The sequence below is a fragment of the Dama dama genome, chromosome 29 (genome assembly GCF_033118175.1).
Source record: "Dama dama isolate Ldn47 chromosome 29, ASM3311817v1, whole genome shotgun sequence".
NCBI lineage: Eukaryota > Metazoa > Chordata > Mammalia > Artiodactyla > Cervidae > Dama > Dama dama.
The window spans coordinates 55529398-55553542 of record NC_083709.1 but is presented as its reverse complement, the minus strand read 5'-3'; the positions used below and the strand labels follow the sequence as shown (position 1 = coordinate 55553542).

Sequence of the window (24145 nt, the reverse complement as noted above, 5' to 3'; positions counted from 1 at the left end):
ACTAATCAACACACTTTTTAAGGCTAGACATCCAACAACTAAACCAAAATTCTATCTTGTTTTCTCTTCATTAAATGTATATACAAAGCAGATCTTCTTTTGACAGGCAACACAGATTAAATGAATGAACAAATGGCCACTTATGTAGAATCCAAAACAAGACATATAGACAGTTCCTAAGTATCTGCATGTCCATCAAAGAGAACAGGGGGTTCTCGTCCATTTTCCCTCCATTCCCTGGTGCCTTCCTCATAGTGTTTCCAGTAAACACTGTTTACAGCTGCTGCTGCTACTAAGTCGCTTCAGTTGTGTCTGACTGTGTGACCCCATAGACGGCAGCCCACCAGGCTCCTCCGTCCCTGGGATTCTCCAGGCAAGAACACTGGAGTAGGCTGCCATTTCCTTCTCCAATGCATGAAAGTGAAAAGTGAAAGTGAAGTCGCTCAGTCCTGCTGGACTCTTCGCAACCCCATGAACTATAGCCTGCCAGGCTCCTCCGTCCATGGGATTTTCCAGGCCAGAGTACTGGAGTGGGTTGCCGTTGCCTTCTCCACTGTTTACAGCACCCACTACCTTTTCTAGATTTATCTCTCCTGTTTTCATTTTATTACTCCTCAGCAGTCTTAACTTGCATCCTTTGGGTCTCTGTGTCCTTTTACTTACACCTAGCACTTGCAATCTGTCGATGAGTTATCTGTGGGCCCACTTCCCCTAACAGATTGGGAATTTCTTAATATCAGGGAGTCATTTTGGTATTTTCTATAGCACAGTGTCTAATACAGTGAAGTTGCTATTCAAAATAACTGCAAACTGAACCAAATTTCCTGCCTGTTATCCCTAGCAATCCCACTTCTTTGTCAGAAAAGAACTATGCTTGGGGTAATATCCTCCATCATTACCATGGACTCTTCCTCGAGAGAATTTTGTTTCTAACACACACAAATGTGTGTGTGTGCTCAGTTGCTCAACCGTATCCAACTCTTTGCAACCTCACAGACTGCCAGACTCCTCTGTCCATGGGATTTCCCAGGCAAGAATACTGGAGTGGTCTTGTCATTTCCTTCTCCAGGGGATTTTCCAAACAAAGGGATCCAACCCTCATCTCCTGTGTCTCCTGCCTGGGCAGGTGGATTCTTTACCACTGAGCCACCGGGGAATCCCCAAAGTAACATATAAATTTTACTAAATTATCTTTCAAATCCATGGCAGGTTCCTTGGTTTTTGGAGGTTAAATAAGGAAAATCTGATTATATAATCAGATTGCGGCTCCTGGGCTCTAGAGCACTTGGGTTTCCGTTGTTGAGGCACCTGGACTCAGCAGCTGCGGTTCCCAGGCTCTAAAGCACAGGTTCAGTAGCTGTGGTGCAAGGGTTTAGCTGCATGTGGGGATTCTCCCCAACGAACCTGTGTCTCCTGCATTGGCAGGCAGATTCTTTACCACGGAGCCACCGAGGAAGCCCCGAATCTATTTCTCCCTTGCATGCATTATAGCTTTATGCCAATGATGGCTCAGAGATTTGTCAAAGGTTTGTTTTAAAAATATAAGCTATGCTTCTGGAGTAGAAAGAACTGATAAATGTGCTCAGTTTTACAATACATCAAGAGAGGCAAGGCAAAATGTTTTAAAACATGTGGATTGTAGAATAAGCCACCTAAATAATGGATCTTCAGATACTATAAATTCAGATTATATGGAGGAATAAGGGCTCAATTTGGACTGACCACTGCATATTGCAAACATTATTTTCCAGGTACCTCATGGTGAACTAAATATGCTCAGTTCCTAAGTACTGAAAGCATGCACAACTTGGGATACTTACAAATGGAATCTATCTATCTAAAACATGCTTTTAACTGGTTAAAGGAGATTCATGTTATGGTGTTTGCTCAATGAAAAAATGCAAGTAATAAATGCCAGCTGATGGACAAATACAATAATTTAGCACCAAAGAATGAGTGCTAGGTACTGTCATGATTTAACCATTAGCTAGTGGATATACCTGGGGCTTTCTTTTTGCATTAACTTGCTTTCTTTGGAAAATGAGGGAAGTGGTACTCTTTATTAAGACAGAATTTTAAGAGTACGATACTTCTTCCCTTTAACAATAAAAAGTTAATACTGTATAGCACAGGGAACTCTACTTAGCGTTAAGTGGCAGCCTCGAACAGAGAGGAATTTGGGAGAGAAGAGATACATTTCTGTGTATGGCTGAGTCCTTTTGCTGTCCATCTGAAACTATCACAGCACTCTTAACTGGCTATGCTCCAGTATAACATAAAACAGTAAACATATAAAAGCAAAACTTCTAAGGGGACAAAGCTCCACTTAGCTCCCTGCTACTGGAGACCCAACTCTTCCCCCACAAGGGCCCTGAAATATTGATGTGATGTAAACCTTTGGAAAACACTATTTTATTCATCTGGACCAAGGGAATAGAGGTGAGACAGAGGACAATGCATTTATGTAATGCAATGAAGTATGAAGAGATAAGGGTTGTACCAGGGCGGTCTGTGGAGATAAAAATTAAGAGGCAACACACTTCACAATTATCAAGTAAGGAGTTCAATAGCTGGATGTGAGGATGCGGAAGAGTGACTGTAGCAGTGTTTTTAGGCATAAAGTACTCACATGTCCTGAAACTACTTGTCCAGACATCCCCACAGCAATGTGGTTCTAAGATATGTTACACCAGTTCTCCTCTTTACTTGAAATATTTTTAGGGTGAAATCTATCTTCAATCAACATTCTTCTTATGGCATATAAGGTCTTGACTCCCCTCTCTTCATTCAGGACAGTTCCACTTTGGCCTATCATATTCTATAGACTCTGGGGTAAGCTTTTGTTTCATTAAAAAATTCTATAGCTGAAAAGTTTGAAAACCACTGAACTAAAATACACATGAAGTTTCAGTGGCTTGACCCTGTGAGTATCCATCTATTTTGTATGCAACAACCAAGACACTGTTGACATGTCAGGCTAGATGTATCTTTGTCGTGGGGCTGTACTATACACTGTAGGATGCTAAGCCTATACCTGGCATCTACCTATTACATACCAGTAGCATCCCTCACAGATGCTCTGGTCTTAACAACCAAAGATGTCCCTGCCAGACTCTAATCTGTTTGTGGCCTGTTGCTATTTTATACTAGCTTCTCCTTTCTCTTTTAATACCATGGCAATGTTAAACATGAGCTAATACTACATAAACTGGTGATTTGTTTTTTAATGGGTAGAAAGAGAAAAGAAAGCAGGCTAGAGATTTTAACACCAACGTGGGTATTAGCGTGCCACATTTTGAAATTAACAGGAGAAAAAGGTTGCTTGGTTACCTGAAACACAAGGCATAAGAAGTTTCTAGGTAACAGCTTAGGCATTTCAGGACCTGAAAGTAAAATCTATTGTCCAAAGATACATGTTATTTCAAAAAAAAAAAAAAGCAGGGCTATATATGTTGGACTCAGAAGTTGGAAACTTCCATAAACAACATAGATGACTTCTATTAAATTTAATATTGGGCTCAGGTGAAGAGGGAGAAAGGACTTTTTTTTTTTTTTTTTTTTAAAGGACTTTTTAAGTGAATAATAAAATACTGAGAATTTGCTGTGGGAGAGTAAAAATACGGGGCTTTTGAAATAGGACAATTTGCATTTGAATCTTAACTCCATCTGCTTTACTTTCTTATCTTGGGTAGACATTTAATCCCTCTGAGCCCAGAATAAAAAAAAGAAAGGAGTATATGTAAGAGTTCATTTCCTTACATTACTTGAGGAAGGGGGCAGTTTTTAAACATCTGTATTTCTAGTACCTGGAAAATAATATAAATGTCTATAAATGAGTTTTAAGTGAAGAATATCAAGATTCCTTCTTCTTTGAGAGTTATACAAATCACTTTACATTTTTAAGATTTCTTGCTTTTCCAGTAACTTTTAGCTCTACACCTAAAATTATTTACAGTGTTCATGAATGGCTTGGGACTGACCAGGAATGGTAACAAATGGTTTTAATTTATCTTTGGGTTTTTATTTTTCAAAAGTAAGAAACATGGCACTTGAAAAATGAGGGGTTTTTTTGGTTTGTTTTTTCCTGGCCTTGCCTTGCAGCTCGCAGGATCTTAATTCCTTAACCAGGGACTGAATCCATGCCCTGGGCAGTTAAAGTGCAGAATTCTAACCGCTGGACCACCAGGGAATTCCTCTTGAAAAATGAGGTTTAATACAAAAAGATTTAGTCCTGTCCTGAACCACAATTCTTACATCTAATAGTAATCTTAATAATGATTATACTATTCAGGTGTCAAGGGAGAAGTCTGTCATAGCACCACAACAGTCCTCCACCTGGAAGTAGCAATTTCTTGCTTTAAAATCAAAAGATGTGAGCCAAAATGATGGGGAAATCCTGGTACAACTACGCTGACCTCTGATTAAGGGGCAGAGTGTAAAACAAGGATGGCAGTTCATCTTATTGCTTTTACAGAGATGAAAAGCTATAAAAAACTAAACATTATCTTTATAAGCCTTTCACTTTATTTCTATAAAGACCTAAAGCTTTGTATACTCAATGACATTTAAAATTATCTTATCAAACGGTAGTATTGTATCAGCATCCCATTGTTCACACATTACTAATAGGTGACATGCATTTTTTTCCCCTTCCCCTCATGGCCATCCTCTCCGTCTCTCTAGCAAATACACAGTTTTCAACTCTTTCCTCTTTTAACTCAAGTTCAGACATCTATTCAGATGGTCCAGGGTTGTTTCCAGTAACTGGGAGAAACTGTCATAAAAAACATGCTTATACAAATCCTGCAGCACATCACCTTACTGAAGGTGAAAGAGAAACATGAAAATATTTTCTGCCACTTACCAACACCATACAATTTTTGCTTCCCATGAATGAAACAAAGTTTGAGGAGTTTAGATATCAAGCTCTTTTTTTTTTCTCTTGAATCTAACATTTGATATCAGATCCCATAGACAATGGATATTTGCTAGATGTGCATAGTTTTTGATGATTCACATGCCAAACAAATGGGAGAAGATGCTTTAATTTCCCCAATACTCAGAATATTACTTCATTCTAAAAGAATTGTTACTTATAAACAGCACTTTCTCCTCCTACATTTTATGTTCTGCTGAACATTTCTTTATGTACCTCATTGGGTTACATAATCTGTGGAATGAGACAGACAAGCGAAACAATGCTCAATATTTTAACTGAACGTAATATTCAGGGTGCTGGAAAAGGAATCTTTACACAAAGACACATCTAGTGTCAAAGTAAACTCCCTATACAAATCTTAACAAAGGACAAATTTAGTTTATAAGTGATTAGCTTGAATAAAACATTTAAAATTTTAAATAATTATGCTACTTTAATCATCTTTTATCAATGGATTTAAATCTTTATAATATTGGTCAAGTTTTGATACGCTGAGACAACAAAGTATACATAGGTGATTTATACTCTTCAGACTCTCAATCTTGGTTTGGAGTTTGAAAGCCAGGCTTTCTAAAATGCCTAATGTAATCTAGAATTCTAATGTAATCTGAAATTCACGATACTCTAGGCCAGGCAAGTTGACTTCCTAGATAACATGCTCAAACCTTGTCTTAACTAGCAGTTTCTTAGTCTCTCAGGAGCTATCACTGTGTTGAATTAGTTTGGGCTTCTTTATTACTAGAGGTCTTCCTTCAGGCTTAAAGTCTTGTTACCTGTGCTTTGGTGTTTGTACAACATTGTATTTCCTTCCTTCTGCACTCATTGTTAGCTCTTCTAGGGCTGACTTCAGCTGCCTCAGGGTGATACAGAACAGCAGCTCCTCTTTAGCTCTCGTCTCCAAGGCCTCTGAGTCACATACTACCAGTTCTAGCAGCATCACCATGAGCTTCCCTAACTTCAGTGAGTCCAAGACAGGACAGAGTGGCTGACCTTTGGGTCCACGTGTCTACATTCAAGCATTCTTAGGTTGTTAGTGTTATAAGTTCTCCAGAATTAAACATAAGATTTGCTACTAATACTGTTTCCTTTTACTTTTATTTTTAACTGAGTCTTTATATTTGGATAAAATATTTGTTCTTCTAGGATTTATAGTATGCAAATTCTTCTGGAGCCATAAAAATATTAAGACCATAAGCAATACACAAAAAGAGTGAAAATTCAAGAACTGTGTAAAATCACTTAGTTCAGAAATTCTACAGCAAGTTATACCATCTGGAAAATGTATAATAATTAATATGATCTTTTACATGCTGGCACATTCAATGAAGATAAATATAAAGGATGCAGCACATATTAAAGAGGTTAAAATACTGGGTATGGGTAAGGAACAAATATTTTTCAATGATTTCCTTTGTTATAAAGTGAATCTATTACAACTCTATGGCTATATAAATACTTATTACCTATACTTCAAATTCTTTTAGGAAATAGTACTACAAGAGAAAATTGCAGACAGGTGATGAAATCTCAAAATACCATTATAAAAAAAAAAAAAAAGACCTGTTGAAAATATTCAAAAAACTACAAATTTTGTGTTAGGTCTATTAACTAAAACTACATGGTTAATAGTGAATCAGCATCTAATTTCGATGGTAGGGGACAGAGTTAATTTATTCATGGAAATCTAGCATTGAATAGTACAAATAGTTGCCAAATTTCCCTACTGCTAATTTGGACCAATGAGCATAAATTTTTTTTTTTTGCAATGAGCATAAATTTTAAATTTTCTTTAGATGTGTTTTCTTTGGGGAAGAAATGCTAGAGAATACAAAGAAAAGGCTGGAAGACAGGAGAGAGAAAAATGTAGAGCTATTTTAAAAGGGGTCAACTATACCTAAAATAAATACTAAAAATTTGCTCTGAAAGAGCAATACAAAAATAAAAATTCTAAAAAGCTGAAGTTAGTCTATCCTTACTTGAGGTGTTTAACTATTCAGTATTAAAAAGAAGCATCTTGAGCAAACTAAATTGCCCAAATTAAAACATTCAAAGCTGTTATTCTCAAATAAACAAATTACCCCATAGCTTGAGCTGAAAATCCACAAAAAAGCTGACATAAATTTTCAAAAGAAATGAACAGCAAAGGTTATAATATATTTATTATTTAGACTAACCTTCCAAACTTTAATTAAAATCTCCTCTCAAAAAGGAAGAGGGAATACATTTAAGGAAGATGTCAGTACTGAATAGCTAAAAGGAAAATAAAGCAACAATGAACAAATACATTCAAATAGCTCCTATAAATTATAGGTTACATAAATTAACCTATATAAATTATCAAATTAATTATCAAATTAAATATAAAATATACATACATTTTCAAATTATAAATATAAATTATCAAATTAAAATTCATAATTGTCAAAACAATATCACACATACTGATGCTAATTCTTATATTTAAAATGATCAGTTTTCTCTTTCAGGCAGCAATTACCCTCCAATATGGCCCTTACCCAGCTGAGCCAAAGGATGTGAGGAGGCAGCATTAGGATATGCATAAAGCTGATAAAACAGAATCCCAACATCACAGAGGAAGGTAAAGGACAGAAAAATGAGAAACCTTTTGTGTAGACCGAAAATTTCAAAGGAATGAAATTATAAGTTACCAATCTAGTGATTTACTCATGATACTCAATTTAAGTGATACAGTAATCTTCATGGGTCCAATTAAAAGGTTAGATGCTTTTAAAGATCCCCTGTGGTAAAAATTATTATTTAATTTAGTAAATTAAATAGCAAATATCATTATCTTGTCATTGGGAGATAGAATTTTGCAAAACAAAAACCCTAGTCTCATTTTTGAACAGGATGCTACAAAAACGGTGTATTATTTACTTAGGGAAGAAGAGGGAAAGGAATGATGAATCTACCCTTTCAATCTGCCTCACAAGCCAGGATGCAGCATGTAAGATGAAATTCTAGTCCACATGGAAGAATGGAAATTTTTTCTCTATTCCCCCTAATATTTATCTGGACACATTTTGAAAATCAGGAAATGAAGTAATATGATACTGATATTACTGGTGAGGTAATTAAGGAACTTAACTTACCATTTTTTGGGCTTTGATAATGGTTTGTACTTGCTGTATTTTACACGCCATTCAAGAACTTCTTTACAACGCTGACATACTCCATCATGAAGTTTTGCATTAATTTTCTTAAAAAGAAACAGAAAAACAAATTGAGAATTTCACTAGTGAGTCAGCATTACAAACTCCAAAAGGCATATGAGAAATTTAAGTTTTTTTTAAACAGCAACCTAAATTTAACCTGCATAACATTTTATGGTGTACTATGTGTTTTTATGTACATCAACAATTTGGCTCTTTATGAAGGCAAGAATTCTTAACTGGATGTAGCTCAGAATCATCTAGGGAACTTTTTAATTTCCTGGCAGGAGTATTTTAAGCACATCATCCCCACTGATTCTAATGCATATTCATTTTACAATTCAAACTATATAGTTAAGATATATGCACTTTACTGAATGAAGTTACATCTCAAAAAAAGTAGAAGAAAATCCAATCATATTTTAAGCCTACTGTTTTGACAACTCAACTCTTACTACTGAAAAATGAGAAATTAAACTGAGAAGTTAGATACTCCTGAACTGTAGTCTGCAGGGGAGGGCAGAGACGAAGAAACTTGAGAAAGGAGAGCCAGGGAGAAGCAGCTGGAAGCAAGGAGATATTTAATTATTCAATTTAATCTTTTTATATTCTCATGTAAAGAGGTCTTAGAAAAGTTACCTTGATAACCTGGTTTCTTCAAACCAGAAGATAAGTATGTGCATATGACTGGTAGAAAACAGGCTTTATGAGGAAAGAAATTTTTTCCCTTATAATATTCTTCTCAAAATGTGTTGGGAAATAAGAAGGAAGGATAACTTTTAAATGTGTCATGTGTTCTCACAACAGCTTTGTATTTTGTAATATGTTCATCTGACTCAAGACCTAGACTACATATTTTCACTAAGTACTCTGAGAATTCTCTAACTTGTTTTGGTTGTGGAAGCCTGGTCTTTGCCTATTGTTGGAATAATGAATAAAGGATAGTTTAAGTTTTCGTTCTCTTTGCTTCTTTTCTTTTTTAAATTTTTCAAAAGGAGAAAAACAAAGCGTCTCAAAAGATGCAGGTTCTTTGGAAGGTTATTTGAATACTGAGTGAAAAGCACAATGTTTAGAAATCATCTGAAAGAAAACAAAACTTCTGAACAGCGCCTGATATTCTTTAATGCTCTAAACAAAAAGGTAAAATAATGACAAAACATTTATTCAAAGAGAAAATATTTCAAGGGTATTTTCAAAAAACCATAAATTGAATGTGAATACATTATGTTTGAATTTAATTCTGTGGTAAAAAACATATTCTATTACTTATGAATTGTGTATGGGTATTCTTTTCTTCCTGACCTAGATGGAGAGTCCCTGGGAAAATAAATCCTGCATACCATTATATTCCCTCTTTTCTGTGGCTCATTGTTGCCAGGAAGAAGGAAATCTGCCTAATACCAAATTCCTCTTCTTATCAACCTTGGCACCTAGTTATCACACAGGGTTTGCTAAGAAATACCCAGAACTAAGGTTCACATTTCATCTTTCACTCTCACTGCCCTCTGTCGCCTAGAATATCTTACCAAAAGCACTGCTGATATTTTCCTAACTCCAACAATAAGAAAAAACAAATGACGATCTATGATTATAGTGTGAATGTGACGTAAACTTTCTAGCTAGCATATTCTTAGAATGCACACCATTTCATTACTGCAATTTTATTATATACAACACATTTTACTTGTTAACTGGCGAGCATTATTTGGTTTCTCGCTTGCTTCGTATCCAATTTCTGACCAGTTCATCTTGATTTACAAAGCTGTACATAGTTTAGAAACTGGTTTCTTTAGCGTGGATCGACAGATCAACAGTGTAACAAAACAGGTCTTTGTGGGAACTTGTTCTGTGAGTGACGTGTGAAGCGGTGTAAATGGAGATGGTGTACGGCCTTCACATGACCAGCAGGCACTACTACAAAGTTACACTTGGTTTTCATGTGTTAAGAAATCATTGAGAAAGGAAATGAATGAATAAACCAGAATGAATAATACTTTCATTTAAAAATACTACAGAAAGAAAACTGTGTGCCTTGTTTTTGCTGTATTTTGGCAAACTAGAAAAAGTGAATTCCAGAGACCTAAGTGAGGAAAGCTTAATCCTGGTTTTAAGAAATCACTGTGCCTGGAGCAAAGGGGGTGGCAGTCTTACATTACTCAGAACTGTGTGTACAACTAACCCTGCCCATTTTGGCAATTAATTTCAGCATGTCCCTTATGGTAGAAAATAATAGGTTACTAAGGTTAAGATTTAAGCATGTTCAAATATAAAATCAAAACTTAAGTTTTCTAAGTACAAAAGCCTTTAAAGATAATTTAGTTTAACAAGCTACTTCTCAGATCTTTAAAGGAAAAAAAATCATCAGTGGAAGATTCCACTGGACTTAAGAATCCTAGCTAAAAAAAGAAAACCTTCTTTATCAATGAATACTTCTCTTAAAGTTAGAATAAACTTATCATAAACTTAACGTATCAGAGGACACTCCTACGTCATATATAAAGTCCTAAAAACCGTCTTAGCCATTATTAATTCATACAACATATTTTATAGTGTTGTTTTAAACATTCTGCTGTCCAACGATGCATCAGTGGTAATATAAAATATTAATCACCAAAAAGAACTACGTGATGTGAAGACTTCAACTCCCAAGAAGGTAGCAAGAACAAATTGTAAATATAACATCTGTATCAATATGCTGATGCTGAAGAATATTTTATAAAATATAAAGTATCATTTAATAGAAGATATTATTGTGTATGAAGGGGAAGAATTCGAATATCATTCAAGAGCAACTAATATAATTTTCATTAGGATTTTTTGTACATCATAATCCTTTCAGAAATGCTATATATAAAACAATGGCACATTTACTTCCCTTCATTAGTTGAAAAAAAAAGAAATTAAAAAATGAAATTCTCAAGAAAAATGCCAACTCTAACTGCAGCTGAATTTCCATTTCCATGGAATAGAATGACCTCGTTCTCTCCCCTGCCTTACACCAAAATAAGGTATTTACCGCCAATATAGCTACCACCATGTTACTCCATATTTAACTATATTTAAAAGTATATACTTTTAAATTTTCTAGTAATACTCCTTTTATTCTAAATTTGGTTAGAGGATAAAGGATCTCTGAAATTAGGAACAAGATATTATATGACTAACAATAATCAGTGTGAAAATCAGTATTTGGGGCTGTGACTTCCAAATCATAAGCTGTATTTTCTTAAATCCTTTTAATATGGCTAGAATATTGTTGGACATAAAGTATCTTACAAAATAAATATAACCAAAAAATAGATGAAGGAATCAGATTAAGGGAAAAACTAGAGTTGGGAGGGAAAATCACAAAGCAGCCAGTACAGCTGGGAAATGCACCTGCTAGAGATGGGCCACAAGTGAGATGTGAGTTTTCTAGTGGCCAAAAAAAATGTGCTGCTCACTTACCTGATTCAAGGTCTGTAACATGCCAAAAATCCAGTTTCTCAGAAGCAAAACATCTTTTCTTATTATAAAAACCTGAAGTTTCATTTTCCCAGAAACGATGCCATACAATACAGTAAACAATGCTCTCCAAAAACACCCTTACACTATAAAGCATTTCGCAGAGTTGTTTTCTATCCCAGTTCTCAAGGAGACAGTGTTACATAGTGCAGTCTAGTAAAAAGTTATTTTCAGGTGAGAGTGAAGTCGCTCAGGTATGCCCAACTCTTTGGGACCCCATGGACTATACAGTCCATGGAATTCTCTAGGACAGAATACTGCCGTGGGTAGCCGTTCCCTTCTCCAGGAGATCTTCCCAACCCAGGGATTGAACCCAGGTCTCCCGCATTGCAGGTGGGTTCTTTACAAGTATTTTTCAGGTATGCAATGTAAATACAGGTATCTGATATTCATAAGATCTACAGAAATGCACTGCAAATCATAAGGCCATCTTCAAAGAATACTTCCTCCCAAATGAGTTCTAAAAACACTTACCTCTATTACAAAAAAATTCAAACAGGCAGAAAAAATTAAAACAATACTAACGCATAATCACATACATTATCTAGAGACAACTGTTAGCACTTTCCATCTTACCTACTCACTTTTCACGTGTTCAGTTCCGTTCAGTCGCTCAGTCATGCCCGACTACTTGCAGCCCCATGAACCGCAGCAGGCCAGGCCTCCCTGTCCATCACCAACTCCCGGAGTCCACCCAAACCCATGTCCATTGAGTCGGTGATTACAAATATCAAGATTCTTCACCTCTCAATCATATATATCCTAGAAATAAGACTTTCTCCTACTTAACCACAATACAGAAAACCACACCTCAGAAAAATGAAGAATAACTAATACCATTGAATGTAGCCAGTCTACATTGAAATGTCCTCAATGATCCCTCTCCGCCCCACACCCCAGTCAGTACCCAAGTGCAGTTTGTTCTCTCTCTTTTGGTCTAGCAGGATCTCCCTCTTTTATCCTCTACACTGATGTTTTTCAGTTATTTTTTTAAAAAATTTTATTGGAATATAGTTGACTTACAATGTTGTGCAAGTTTCAGGTATATAGCAAAGTGAATCAGTTATACACTGATGTTTTTGAAAATAACGTCAGGCACCTCATCTTCGGGAATACTCCACTGTACTTGTCAGATTGTTTTATCTCGGTATAATTTAACTCATTGCTTCATGTGTTTTTATTTTCATTATCTTAACAATGTTTTTCTAAGAGAAAACCTTTTCACTTTCAACGAAGGACAATTTTTTTTCTTTTTTTCTCTAATGGACAATGTTTTTAATGTCAAATCTAAGAAGTCTTTGAAGAAACATGATTTTCATCTATGTTTTCTTCTGGAAGTTCAGTAATTTTCGGCTTTACATTTAGCCTATGATCTATTTTGAGTTCATTTTTGTGCATGGTACAAAATAGTGGTAGGAGATTCTTTATAAATTATCTATGAGTGTCCAATTTCTAGCATCACTGAATTGTATTTTTTTTAATTGTATTTTTATCTTTGTCAAAAGTTAAATATGTGTGTCTGTTTTGGACTCAATATTCTATCATATTAATCTATGTTTACTTTTTCTTCAGTACCACCCTGTCTTGATTACTGGAGCTTTAAGGTCTTGAAATCAGCACTGTGCCTCCCCTAAATTTATTCTTTTTCAAAACTACCTAGCTATATTCTACTTCGTTTGCTTTACTGTATACATTTTAATATCAATTTGTTAATTTTGATTAACAGCAACAACAACAAAAAAGGCTGTGATGATTGCAATTAGGATTATATTGAAACTATAAATAAGTTTGGGGGAAAAGTGACATCTTAACAATATTAAATATTCCTATCCATCAACATTGCATTCCTGGGATAAACCTCACTTGTCTGAGGTGTATTATCCTTTTTATTTATTGGTGAATACAATATGCTAACTTTCCCTGAAGATTTTTGTGTTTATGTTCAATGAGGAATAATGGCCCACAGTTGTTTATTTTAATAATACCTTTGTCTGGCTTCAGTGTTTAGTTCAGTCGCTAGAGGATTCAGGTACAAGGGTTAAAGGGACTGAAAATATAAGTAAAGATTTTCTATATGTTAGAAGAACACTGGACTATTAAAAATCTTGTAGGGGCTTCCCTAATGGTCCAGTGGTTAAAAATATGCCTGCTAATGCAGGGGGCACAGGGTCAAACCCTGGTCTGAGAGGATCCCACATGCCAAGGAGCAACAGAACCTATGGCCCGCACCTACCAGAGCCCACGAGCGGCAGCTACCGAGGCCTGAGGCCCCACAGCCTACGCTGCACAAGAGAAGCCGCTGCAATGGGCCCGCGGACCACAGGCAGCGAGCCGGCCCCTGCCCGCCACATCCAGAGAAAGCCCGCACCCTCGACCGAAGACCCAACGCAGCCAGAAATAAAAAAACAAACCCTGTAGAATAAGTTCAAGCCCTTATTTTTAAATAATTGTAAGTACAATTATATGTTTTAAAGTGGTTTTTTTTGTCACACACTGAGAAAAATTTTATCCTAACTAGATGAAATTAAATTACTTACACTTACAACTGGCCTTTGGTTTATCATATTACATAACACTTCAGGAAATAGAATTTATCACTCAATAAATAGGAATGGGGCAGGGGAAAAGACAGAGTTCAAACTTCACACAGAAATCTCTTTTGTATTCTGTCCAGCAGTCTGTACATTTTGTTCATCTCCTTACCACTTGGTTTTGCAACTAGTCTTTTCCCTTTAATACTTTTTTCCCACTGTGTATGAACAATGGTATACTCTATTATATAAATTTCTTATGCCAAGAATTTATTACTTTCGTGGATGAAAAATAACTTTACTGATCAGTTTTAAGATTTAAAACTGTATGAGCATCTATATATAAATATTCAATTATAGAAATTTTTATAAAAATTTAAAAAAGGATAAATCTTATCCCTCAGAGATTCTACACTTTTCAGCATTTCAAGCATATATATTGGTAGAAATTTGTATTTTTATGTACATGGTGTTTTATAACATCTCATCAATTTTTTTTCATATTAGTATATATACTTTTAAAACATGTTTTTATTGACTGTATATTATATTTTTTCAGAGTAATACTTTCACTTAACCTATTTTCTGATAGTTTGCTTATTTCCAACTTCTGACTGAATACATACGGTTTTCAATGTATTATGTTACAAATATCAGAAAACTTCTAATGAACAGGCAAATTCTCATCACATTATATTTACACATAACAACTGCTGATCACATTTCAATAAAAGAGTAAAAATAACAGGAATTTTACCAGAGGTGAAAACTCATGAACTGTCCCCTTCTTAAATTAAGTATGGTACATAATTACTTGGACATCAAAGCAAATATTTCCTAGTACTGTCTATAAAAATTTGCTTTGTTTTCTTATCCTGGCAGTTAAAATTTTAAAAAGAACAGAAGACAGTGCCACTTTTCTTTTCAAAAAGGGAATTAAAAATCCTTCTTGCCAGGAATTCCCTGGTGGCTCAGTGGTTAGGACCCAGCACTTTCACTGCCATGGTTCTGGGTTCAATCCCTGGTCAGGGACTAAGACCCCACAACTGTGCGGCTCAGGCAAGAAAGAAAAAAAAAATCATCCCTGCTATAATCAACTATACCACAATTACTAGAGAGAGAACACTACTATACAATCCAAAATATTAATACTGACTTCTAGTCACTTAAAACTTTCAAACATACAAACTATTTCAGTGTGATAAGAAACAATAATTTAAATGCCTATTACTCTCAGAAATACCTTATTTGGACAAGTTACTGAGTCTTACTATTTTTATGTATTTTATTATTTCACAAAATGAGCTAGTCATATAAATAGACCAGAAATACTTTTGAAGTGAGTTCTAGTAATAAAATTCATTTGTCATTTAAGGAAAAATAGAAAACTAAAGTTACTACAGGCTTACTTCTTTTTAAGAAACTACACTGGTTCAATGTAACTAAAGCGATTAGCTCTCAACATTTATAAGCAAACTATAACTTTAAAATTCTAAAATATTTGATATAAATACATATGGACATCAAATACATAAACATTTGTTACCAATATTTGATTTTTCACAATATAAAATTCCAATTAAGAGATACCTAGAGGATAAAGTGAGGTATATTTCTACTATATGCTAAAATAATTATTTTTTTCCCCTGAAGTCTAGTCCATCTTTGTCTCCTTCACACTATATTCATCTAAAACACCAATACCAACCAGAGAATTGAAAATATATACTAAAAATATTCAAATTGTCCTCTTGTTCACCATATTTACAATATTAGCTTTTCTAGTCAAGAAACAATATTGGATTCCCTCACTCACTTTTTTGTTTTGTTTTTTTTTTTTTACTGCTGAAACCTATAACAAACGACATCTGCAAAAACAAACAATTGCATTTTCATCCGAAGACTGAATATAAAATGGGCCCTGATCTTCCTAAACAGAGGACTATTCTCTCAAAAAGTGGGTAGAGCTATTGTCTGTTGCAATTATACAGAGAGGGTCTATGTACCAACTACCTACTGATTTATTTCAGTAGCCATGCAAACTACTCAGATTCTCACTGACAAGCTTAATGCAAACACTTAAATGGAGCCACACCTGCCTACAGGCAGAAACATGCTATTGCAGTATCTTCTGGCAGTAGCAAAACCTATTAAGAAAACCATTTCTGTTTTCCAAAGTATATTTCACTCATTTCCTTTTACGTAAAAATTAAAATAAGTTGGTGCTGTGAATTTTAACAAGAAAATATTTCTGAAGGATTTGAACAACCAAATCATTGCACTGATAAACCAATCACATCTTTTAAAAGGTGTGGTCAGTTGGAACGAAGAGCACTCTGGTATAAAGATTTTTAATTCTCTCCATATTGTACTAAAAGGCACAATTCAGGAGGATATGTTATGAATGTTTAAAAAAATTTTTATAGAAGGATTCACAATGCAACACTAAGAACAAATTATAAGCAGAACACAGAATCCCGAGGACAAGAGAAATTTTGCTCTACAACAATTAAAACATTGGGAACTTAGTATTTTAAGATAATGTACATTTAATTATCTTTAAGCCACCTTCATTATTAACTACAGGACTTTATTAAATAAATAACCCAAAAATAACTTTACTTTAAAGTGGAAATAGCTTTATTGTCAGAGTAGTTTTAAAGGAGGTAAGTTTTTTCTCTCAAAATTTTGCTGTAAATGGTTTTATCCAGGAATAATTTTTGTCTTTCCTGAAAAAAAGACTCACCTTACAAAGTAGGATTGTACTTCAAACTTCATTTGCTCCTTCTCAAGATCCTTTGCTAATACTTCTTCCTCTGATTACCCCTTAAAATGATCTACTCCTCAATATTTAGTCATCAACCCACTTACTGACCTGCCTTCCCTGTCTCTGTCTCTTCTTCAACTTAGATGTCTGTGCAGTGCTCCTTTCTTTCCACACTCTGTGTGAGTGTGTGTGCATGTGTGTATGTTACTCACTCAGTCACGTCTAACTCCTTGCGACCTCATGGACTGTAGCCTGCCATGCTCCTCTGTCCATGGAATTCTCCAAGCAAGAGTAGTAGGGTGAGTAGCCATTCCCTTCTCCAGGGGATCTTCCTGATACAGGATTGAACCTGGGTCTCCCGCACTGCAGATTCTTTACTGTCTAAGCCATTAGGGAATCCCTTCCTTACTCTTCACTCACGGTCAACATAACCTATAACCTATAACTGCAGCTTCAGTAATGAACTCAATGAAGATTACTTCCAAAACAATGCACAATCCTAATGCTTCTCTGGAGGTCCTGATATATCAGACTGCATGAAGGACATACATTTTCCTCCTCATGGAAACCATTGAAACACCCCAAATCCATGGACTGAATCACAATCACTATCTTAGCAGTAAAATCTGTCTCTCCTTTGTCCCAAACGTCATCTTAAACTCATCTTATAGTCTCAGGTATAAAATCTCAGGTCACCTTTGACTCCTCCCTCTCCTACCAAAATGCCAATATGGACAAAATCAATTTTTCCACAATGTCCCCAACTTTGTCATCTACTTTATATCCCCCCTACTTCTATATGTCAGGTCCTCATTTCTATCTGTACTGCTAACGCAGCCTCCCAAATGGAAGATGGATTAGAAACTAAAAAAGATAAATGGAGACCAAGCTGTCAACAGTTATGTCTAACAGACATCTGTCCATTTGCCTCCTCTGGTCAGAAACTTACATTCCTTAAGGCATTCCTAAGACTGAAACTGAGACCTCACCACAATATGATCTCTACTTTCCTTTCTGGTCCTATCACCTGTCTTTCTTGCCTGTGCATTTGGGCACTCCCAAGTAAACAAATCCGGCAGATACCACAGTCTGCCTCCTCCCGTGGCTTTGCTCTGCCGGTCCTTTTCCACACCCACATGTCGAAGTTCAATTCTTCATTCAAATCTAGGTTTGTGTTCCAAACAACCCTCCAAAATCCCATGTAGTATTTTCCATCTCATTCAATTCAAAAGACGTATACAAGGCCTATAATGGCCAAGCATATATTAGATATAGGGGTACAAGAGAGAAGTAAAGTCTTTATCTTTGAGCTAGTAAACAGTCAAACAGAGAGATGGCTTTGGCAGTGTGGAAATTATAACAGAGATAGACAAAGGGTGCTGTGGGATCATCCTCTACCTTACAAAGGCCAAGTGCCACTGCAAGGGAAGGACACATGAAGTGTGAGAAAGTATGCGGCCCTTTGGGGAAGCTGCGAGCAGTCAGGAAGAGCCAAACAACAGGGTGTGAGGAGAATGGAAGGACTGAGCTAAATTATAAGAGAACATGTTCGCCAACTGAAGAATTCTGAGTACTAAACAGGAAAGGAATCTGACTGAATAAGATCCTAAGCAGCAGTTAAAGACAGGACTAGAGGGAAGTATGGGGAACCCGTAAGGAAGCTGCTGCAGTAGAAAAATAATATACTAAAACACTAAATTTGGCTGTAGCAGTGGGGACAGAAAGATGCGTACAGGCATGGGAGATAATAAATACCAAAAAATGACCTAGGTTCAGTAAGTAGTTAGAGAAATGATAACCAGAATAGAGTTAGGGCAAAGCCAAGCCTTTAGGGAAAAATGGCTTTTAAGTCCATTCTCAAACTCTAAGGTACATCAGACCCAACCCAAAAGCATATTAAAAATCAGATTTCCAGACCCCACTACTCCCTGAGATTGTGATTTGTAACTCAGGAGTTTCTGTTGCATAGGCCACACTGCGAGAACCTGTGGTAAAGTGATGGGGAATGCCATAGAGCAAAAAAGAACTCAGACAATAGCCTCCTGTGACAGCAGCCCCCCACCTTGCTCAGACAGACCTAATGTACAAATGAGGAGAGCGTGATCACTGGAAAGCTAGTCACACAGACAAGCACATAAATCTGAGTATCAAATACAGGGGAAGGTACTTAGACGACCACGTGGTTTGAAGACCATGGACGTTAGAATCTCTTGTGAGCTGCTGCTGCTGCGTCGCTTCAGTCATACCCGACTCTGGGCGACCCACCAGGCTCCTCTGTCCCCGGGATTCTCCAGGTAAGAACACTGGAGTGGGTTGCCATTTCCCTCTCCAATGCACGCATGCATGCTAAGTCGCTTCAGTTGTTTCCGACTCTGTGCGACCCTATGGACAGCAGCCCACCAGGTTCCTTCGTCCACAGGATCCTCCAGGCAAGAACACTGGAGTGGGTTGCCATTTCCTTCTCCCTCCTGTGAGCTACTTGTTTAGAATGATGATTCCTAGACTCAACCCCAAGATCTACTAATCAATAAAATCTGCATTTTATACAACTCTTCAGATGATTCTTAACCACGTCAAAGGTTAAGAACCACAGGCAGCTGAAGCAAGTTGACATTTCCAGAGAGAAGAATATGTTCCCAACATTACCTTTGCTACTGGGAGTACTACTTGTAAGGGGGTGATATGCTTTTCCTTAGAAAAAAAGTTGATTACTGTAGCTGAAACACCACTGGTTACTGTAAATGAGACCAATAATATTTATATAGTATCATCTTAATCAATATTCAGTTAATCATATCATTTCCTCAAGACATTAGGAGGAAAAGTTTTATTTCTATAAAGAGACAAAGAGAAAAATCCAAACAAGTTTAACAATCTGCCTACACTTACATACCTACAAAGTCATATAACCAGGGCTCAAGACCATACCCTCTGACTCCAAATTCTATATTTTGCTCCATCATTCTTTTTTTTTTTTATTTAAAAAATTTTTTCCATTTATTTTTATTTGTTGGAGGCTAATTACTTTACAATATTGTAGTGGTTTGTGCCATACATTGACATGAATCAGCCATGGATTTACTTGTGTTCCCCATCCCGATCCCTCCTCCCGCCTGCTCCATCATTCTGTACTATCTCTCTTTTAGAATCTCAGTCTGATTTCTAGTTTCTCCATTGAGAGCATCTCTATACTGGGAAGATACACTTTGATTTCCAACCAAGTAACTATAGCATATTAAAAAGCAGAGACATTACTTTGCCAATAAACGTCCATCTAGTCAAGGCTATGGTTTTTCCAGTGGTCATGTATGGATGTGAGAGTTGGACTGTGAAGAAAGCTGAGTGCCGAAAAATTGATGCTTTTGAACTGTGGTGTTGGAGAAGACTCTTGAGAGTCCCTTGGACTGCAAGGAGATCCAACCAGTCCATCCTAAAGGAGATCAGTCCTGGGTGTTCATTGGAAGGACTGATGCTGAAGCTGAAACTCCAATACTTTGGCCACCTGATGCAAAGAGTTGACTCACTGGAAAAGACCCTGATGCTGGGAGGGATTGGGGGCAGGAGGAGAAGGGGACGACAGAGGATGAGATGGCTGGATGGCACCACCGACTCGATGAACATGAGTTTGAGTAAACTCTGGGAATTGGTGATGGACAGGGAGGCCTGGCATGCTGCAATTCATGGGGTCGCAAAGAGTCGGACACGACTGAGCGACTGAACTGAAACCTTTGAAACATACAGTACTGACTAGACTATTTGTATACTAGAGTAATGTATCAAATATCTGAGTCTCCAGAATAGCCTCAGAACTGACAGGAAAAGCTATGCTAGAGACACAAGTCCAGAATCCAGAAGACCTATTATTTAAGAAGCTTTTCCAAAGTCTAACATCAAAAGACATCATACCAAATGTAATTCATCCTAGATTCTCAGTCTGTATGTTTAAAGTCTCTTAATTCAGACATGGTTCACACTGCTACGGCCCTGTATAGAAACCATCTGTTTTCTACTCTGACTTCCTCATGGTCAGGAAAAATAGAATTTATAGAAATAGTTTCTGGCCTTTATTGCTGTTTCTGGAATTTAGGCCAGATCTAAAAATGCTAAAAGCTGGGAAATTCTTCTTTGCTCTTCCCTGTGTTCTAAACCTGCCTTGCTGCTGCTAAGTCACTTCAGTCGTGTCCGACTCTGTGCGACCCCGTCCCTGGGATTCTCCAGGCAAGAACACTGGAGTGGGTTGCCATTTCCTTCTCCAATGCGTAAAAGTGAAAAGTGAAAGTGAAGTCGCTCAGTCATGTCCGACTCTTCGCGACCCCATGGACTGCAGCCTACCAGGCTCCTCCGTCCGTGGGATTTTCCAGGCAAGAGTACTGGAGTAGGGTGCCATTGCCTTCGAAATCTGCCTTAGGTAGTAATAAATTTAAACATCAGACCAAATCTCAATTAGCTATGGAATCTAATATTAGGACCCTTGGAGAAGGAAATGGCAATTTCTACTCTTCTTTTCCAACAGAGGATGTCTCTATCAGAACTAGAGGAGACAGAGCTAAATACGTGTATTTCTATCCTCTCAAGAAATCTACTATACTTATCATTTAACTCCCTGCTTGGTTGTTTACAGTTCTGGTCAATGTTCTTTTGCTTACGCAAGTCCTTGAGTGATTTTATATCTATGGGATATGTCTGTACTTTGGTCAGGTGTCTAGACAAAAGCATGCTTCGGGAAAAGTTATTTATCTATGTGATTTACTATAAAACAGGTCTTTTTTGGTTTTCATTATAGAAATAATAGCAAACTAAATATTTTTTACATAAAAGACTGCTATCATAAATCTATAAACCACACGTCTAATCCTTTACAAAAATTCTCCCTGCTGCTATTCTTAGAACATTCCTGTGGCTAGGGGCAGGCATAATTACCTTCATTTTGCAGATGAGAAACCTGAGGCTCAGAGAATTAAGAGATTTGCTTGAGGTCACACAATTAATCAGGACAGCAGAGGCAGAACTCATAAAAAGATGCCTTTTATTTGAGGGCATTCTATTAAGGTTAGAAGAAGAAAGTGTTCCCCTATAGCTTTTAAGGTTTTCCAAATAGTAAAGAAAAAAAGTAAAAGCACAAAATTTTGCTAAATTTGTCTACGTTTTTGTCCTGTGTTTTGACTCAAATTCTAACAGTGGTATATTGTTTTGCAAATAGGGCCAAACCAGCTGGCTTGTTCCTAAGGAACCTTACAGTGTTATAGATCATTTGTTTAAAGGGCACAAAAAATTCCTAAGTTAGAAAAATTCATTTAGGAAAGAAAATATTACCTTTGCTAAGCTATGTTCTAAAAGAGGATTTACTTTTCTACCTGGTTCTTCACAGATTCTCTATACACTGAACCCTGAATAATAAAAGGTAAACTAAGCAATGCGCTACACGGGGCCAAGTACGTCCAATCCAACTGGAATGCAAAAAGCGCTGCTCAGGCAGCAAGCGTGCAGTGTCATGAGGCAACACATGTGTTTTTATAAGCGCTCATTAAAAGGTAGTTACAATTTGAGATCCTGTCCAACCAGTATGGTATGCCCCAAGTTAGTGATCTTAAAAGAGACAAAACTACTAACCAACAATTGTTTAACATGTATTAAACAAAAAGGAACAATGATATTAATTTCCTTCTAACAGCATATTTTAGGAATTTATGGATTTAACTCTTCCAAGCATAATAATTGGCAGTGGCCCCAAACCAAATGATTTTATCTTTTAAAATAAATCAGCACTGTACATCATTTACTTGGGGACAGGATACAAGGGCAATTGCCATCCTGAAGCTAGTTAACTTCAAAGACAGTTGCCTTGTTCTGGTCACATTAGAAGGTTGTAAGAATAATCTGTACATGATGACGATTGATTGAGGAGTCAAGTCACATGAGAAAAAAAATTAGGTTTGTACCATGATTAGTTTAGTCCAGCTATGCACATGTGACTTACCTAACTTCAGTTGAGAGCATTTTCTCATTCCTAAAAAGAAAGATATTTTTTATGACAAGAATATAACAAGCTAAGGGATTAAAATTAAAGTATGTTCTGAAATGAAAGATGCAAGTCACCTACAACAAAACACTACTACATTTTATTTCCATAGTTTGTTTTTTTTTTTAATCTAAAGTTGTCCTATAGTTCTTATTTAATTCTCACATCAGCCTTGTGTGGAAGGAAGAAAGGGGTATTGCTATTTATTGTTATTCTAATTTATAGAACATTGATATAACTTACTCATGGTAACAGAGTGACTCCATAGCCACACAGGGAGGAATCCCAAGAGTCTACTCCTGTGTTGCCCTGACTCCAAATTTAGGAGTCTTTCAAACAGTCAAATTATAAAATGTATCACAGCTTAAAAGTAAGTACAGGATGTATCGTGACCATCTCTCTGCTGTCTACAGGAACAATTTGAAAAAAAAGTATGAGCTAGTGTGTACTCAGACAACACAAGGATTCAGAAGATTTCCAATACACAGTTCTTTCCTCATAGTGCTTCAAATCTAGTTGGAGACAAAAGTAAAGGGCATGACGTAAATCTGAATAGTAAGCAATATACTGTTAAGAATTAAACGGTGTTTAAAAGAAGAGATTAACTGGAAGCTTCTTCACACTGGGCTTTTGGAAGGATTTAGACTGAGGGATGGGGCGTCCCAGGTGGCACCAGTGGTAAAGATCCTGCTTGTCGATGCAGGAGACATAAGAGATGTGGGTTCAACCCCTGGATCAGGAAGATCCCCTGCAGGAGGGGATGGCAACCCACTCCAGTATTCTGGCTTGGAGAATCCCATGGACAGAAGAGCCTGGCAGGCTACAGTCCATAGAGTTGCAAAGAGTCAGACACAAATGAAGCGACTTAGGACACAGAACACTCACTGCTAGGTGGGGGAGTCATCAGAGATTCAAGGCGGACTGGCAGCCTTGCAGATTCAAAAACTCTATTGTTCCATTCAGTCCCAACCCAACAGGACAAAGAGAGGAAGATATACATCCCTACCTCTCATGACAAATTTGCAAAAGTGTTACAAAAAAGACATGTTTTCAAAGACCATTGTTAATCTTGTAAAGTAAGTCCTCAAAAGGTTGCAGATCAAAGTCTAACGTGACACACAGGCTTGATTTAAAACAACAGCAATTCATCTTCTTTCATCCCTTCTTTGTACTTCTACCAGTTGAGTATTAGAACCAGAAGTGGGGTTCAAC

The 24145-nt window shown here is 36.6% G+C and overlaps 1 protein-coding gene across 1 annotated transcript in view; it reads right to left on the bottom strand.

Annotated features, from left to right (window-relative positions):
* Positions 1-24145, bottom strand: part of C29H9orf85 (chromosome 29 C9orf85 homolog) — a 61128-nt gene that overhangs the window by 20541 nt on the left and 16442 nt on the right. Inside the window, exon 2 of the mRNA XM_061132339.1 lies at positions 8053-8159. Coding sequence (XP_060988322.1) covers positions 8053-8159 — 107 coding nt within the window. The remainder of the gene's footprint in view (positions 1-8052; positions 8160-24145) is intronic.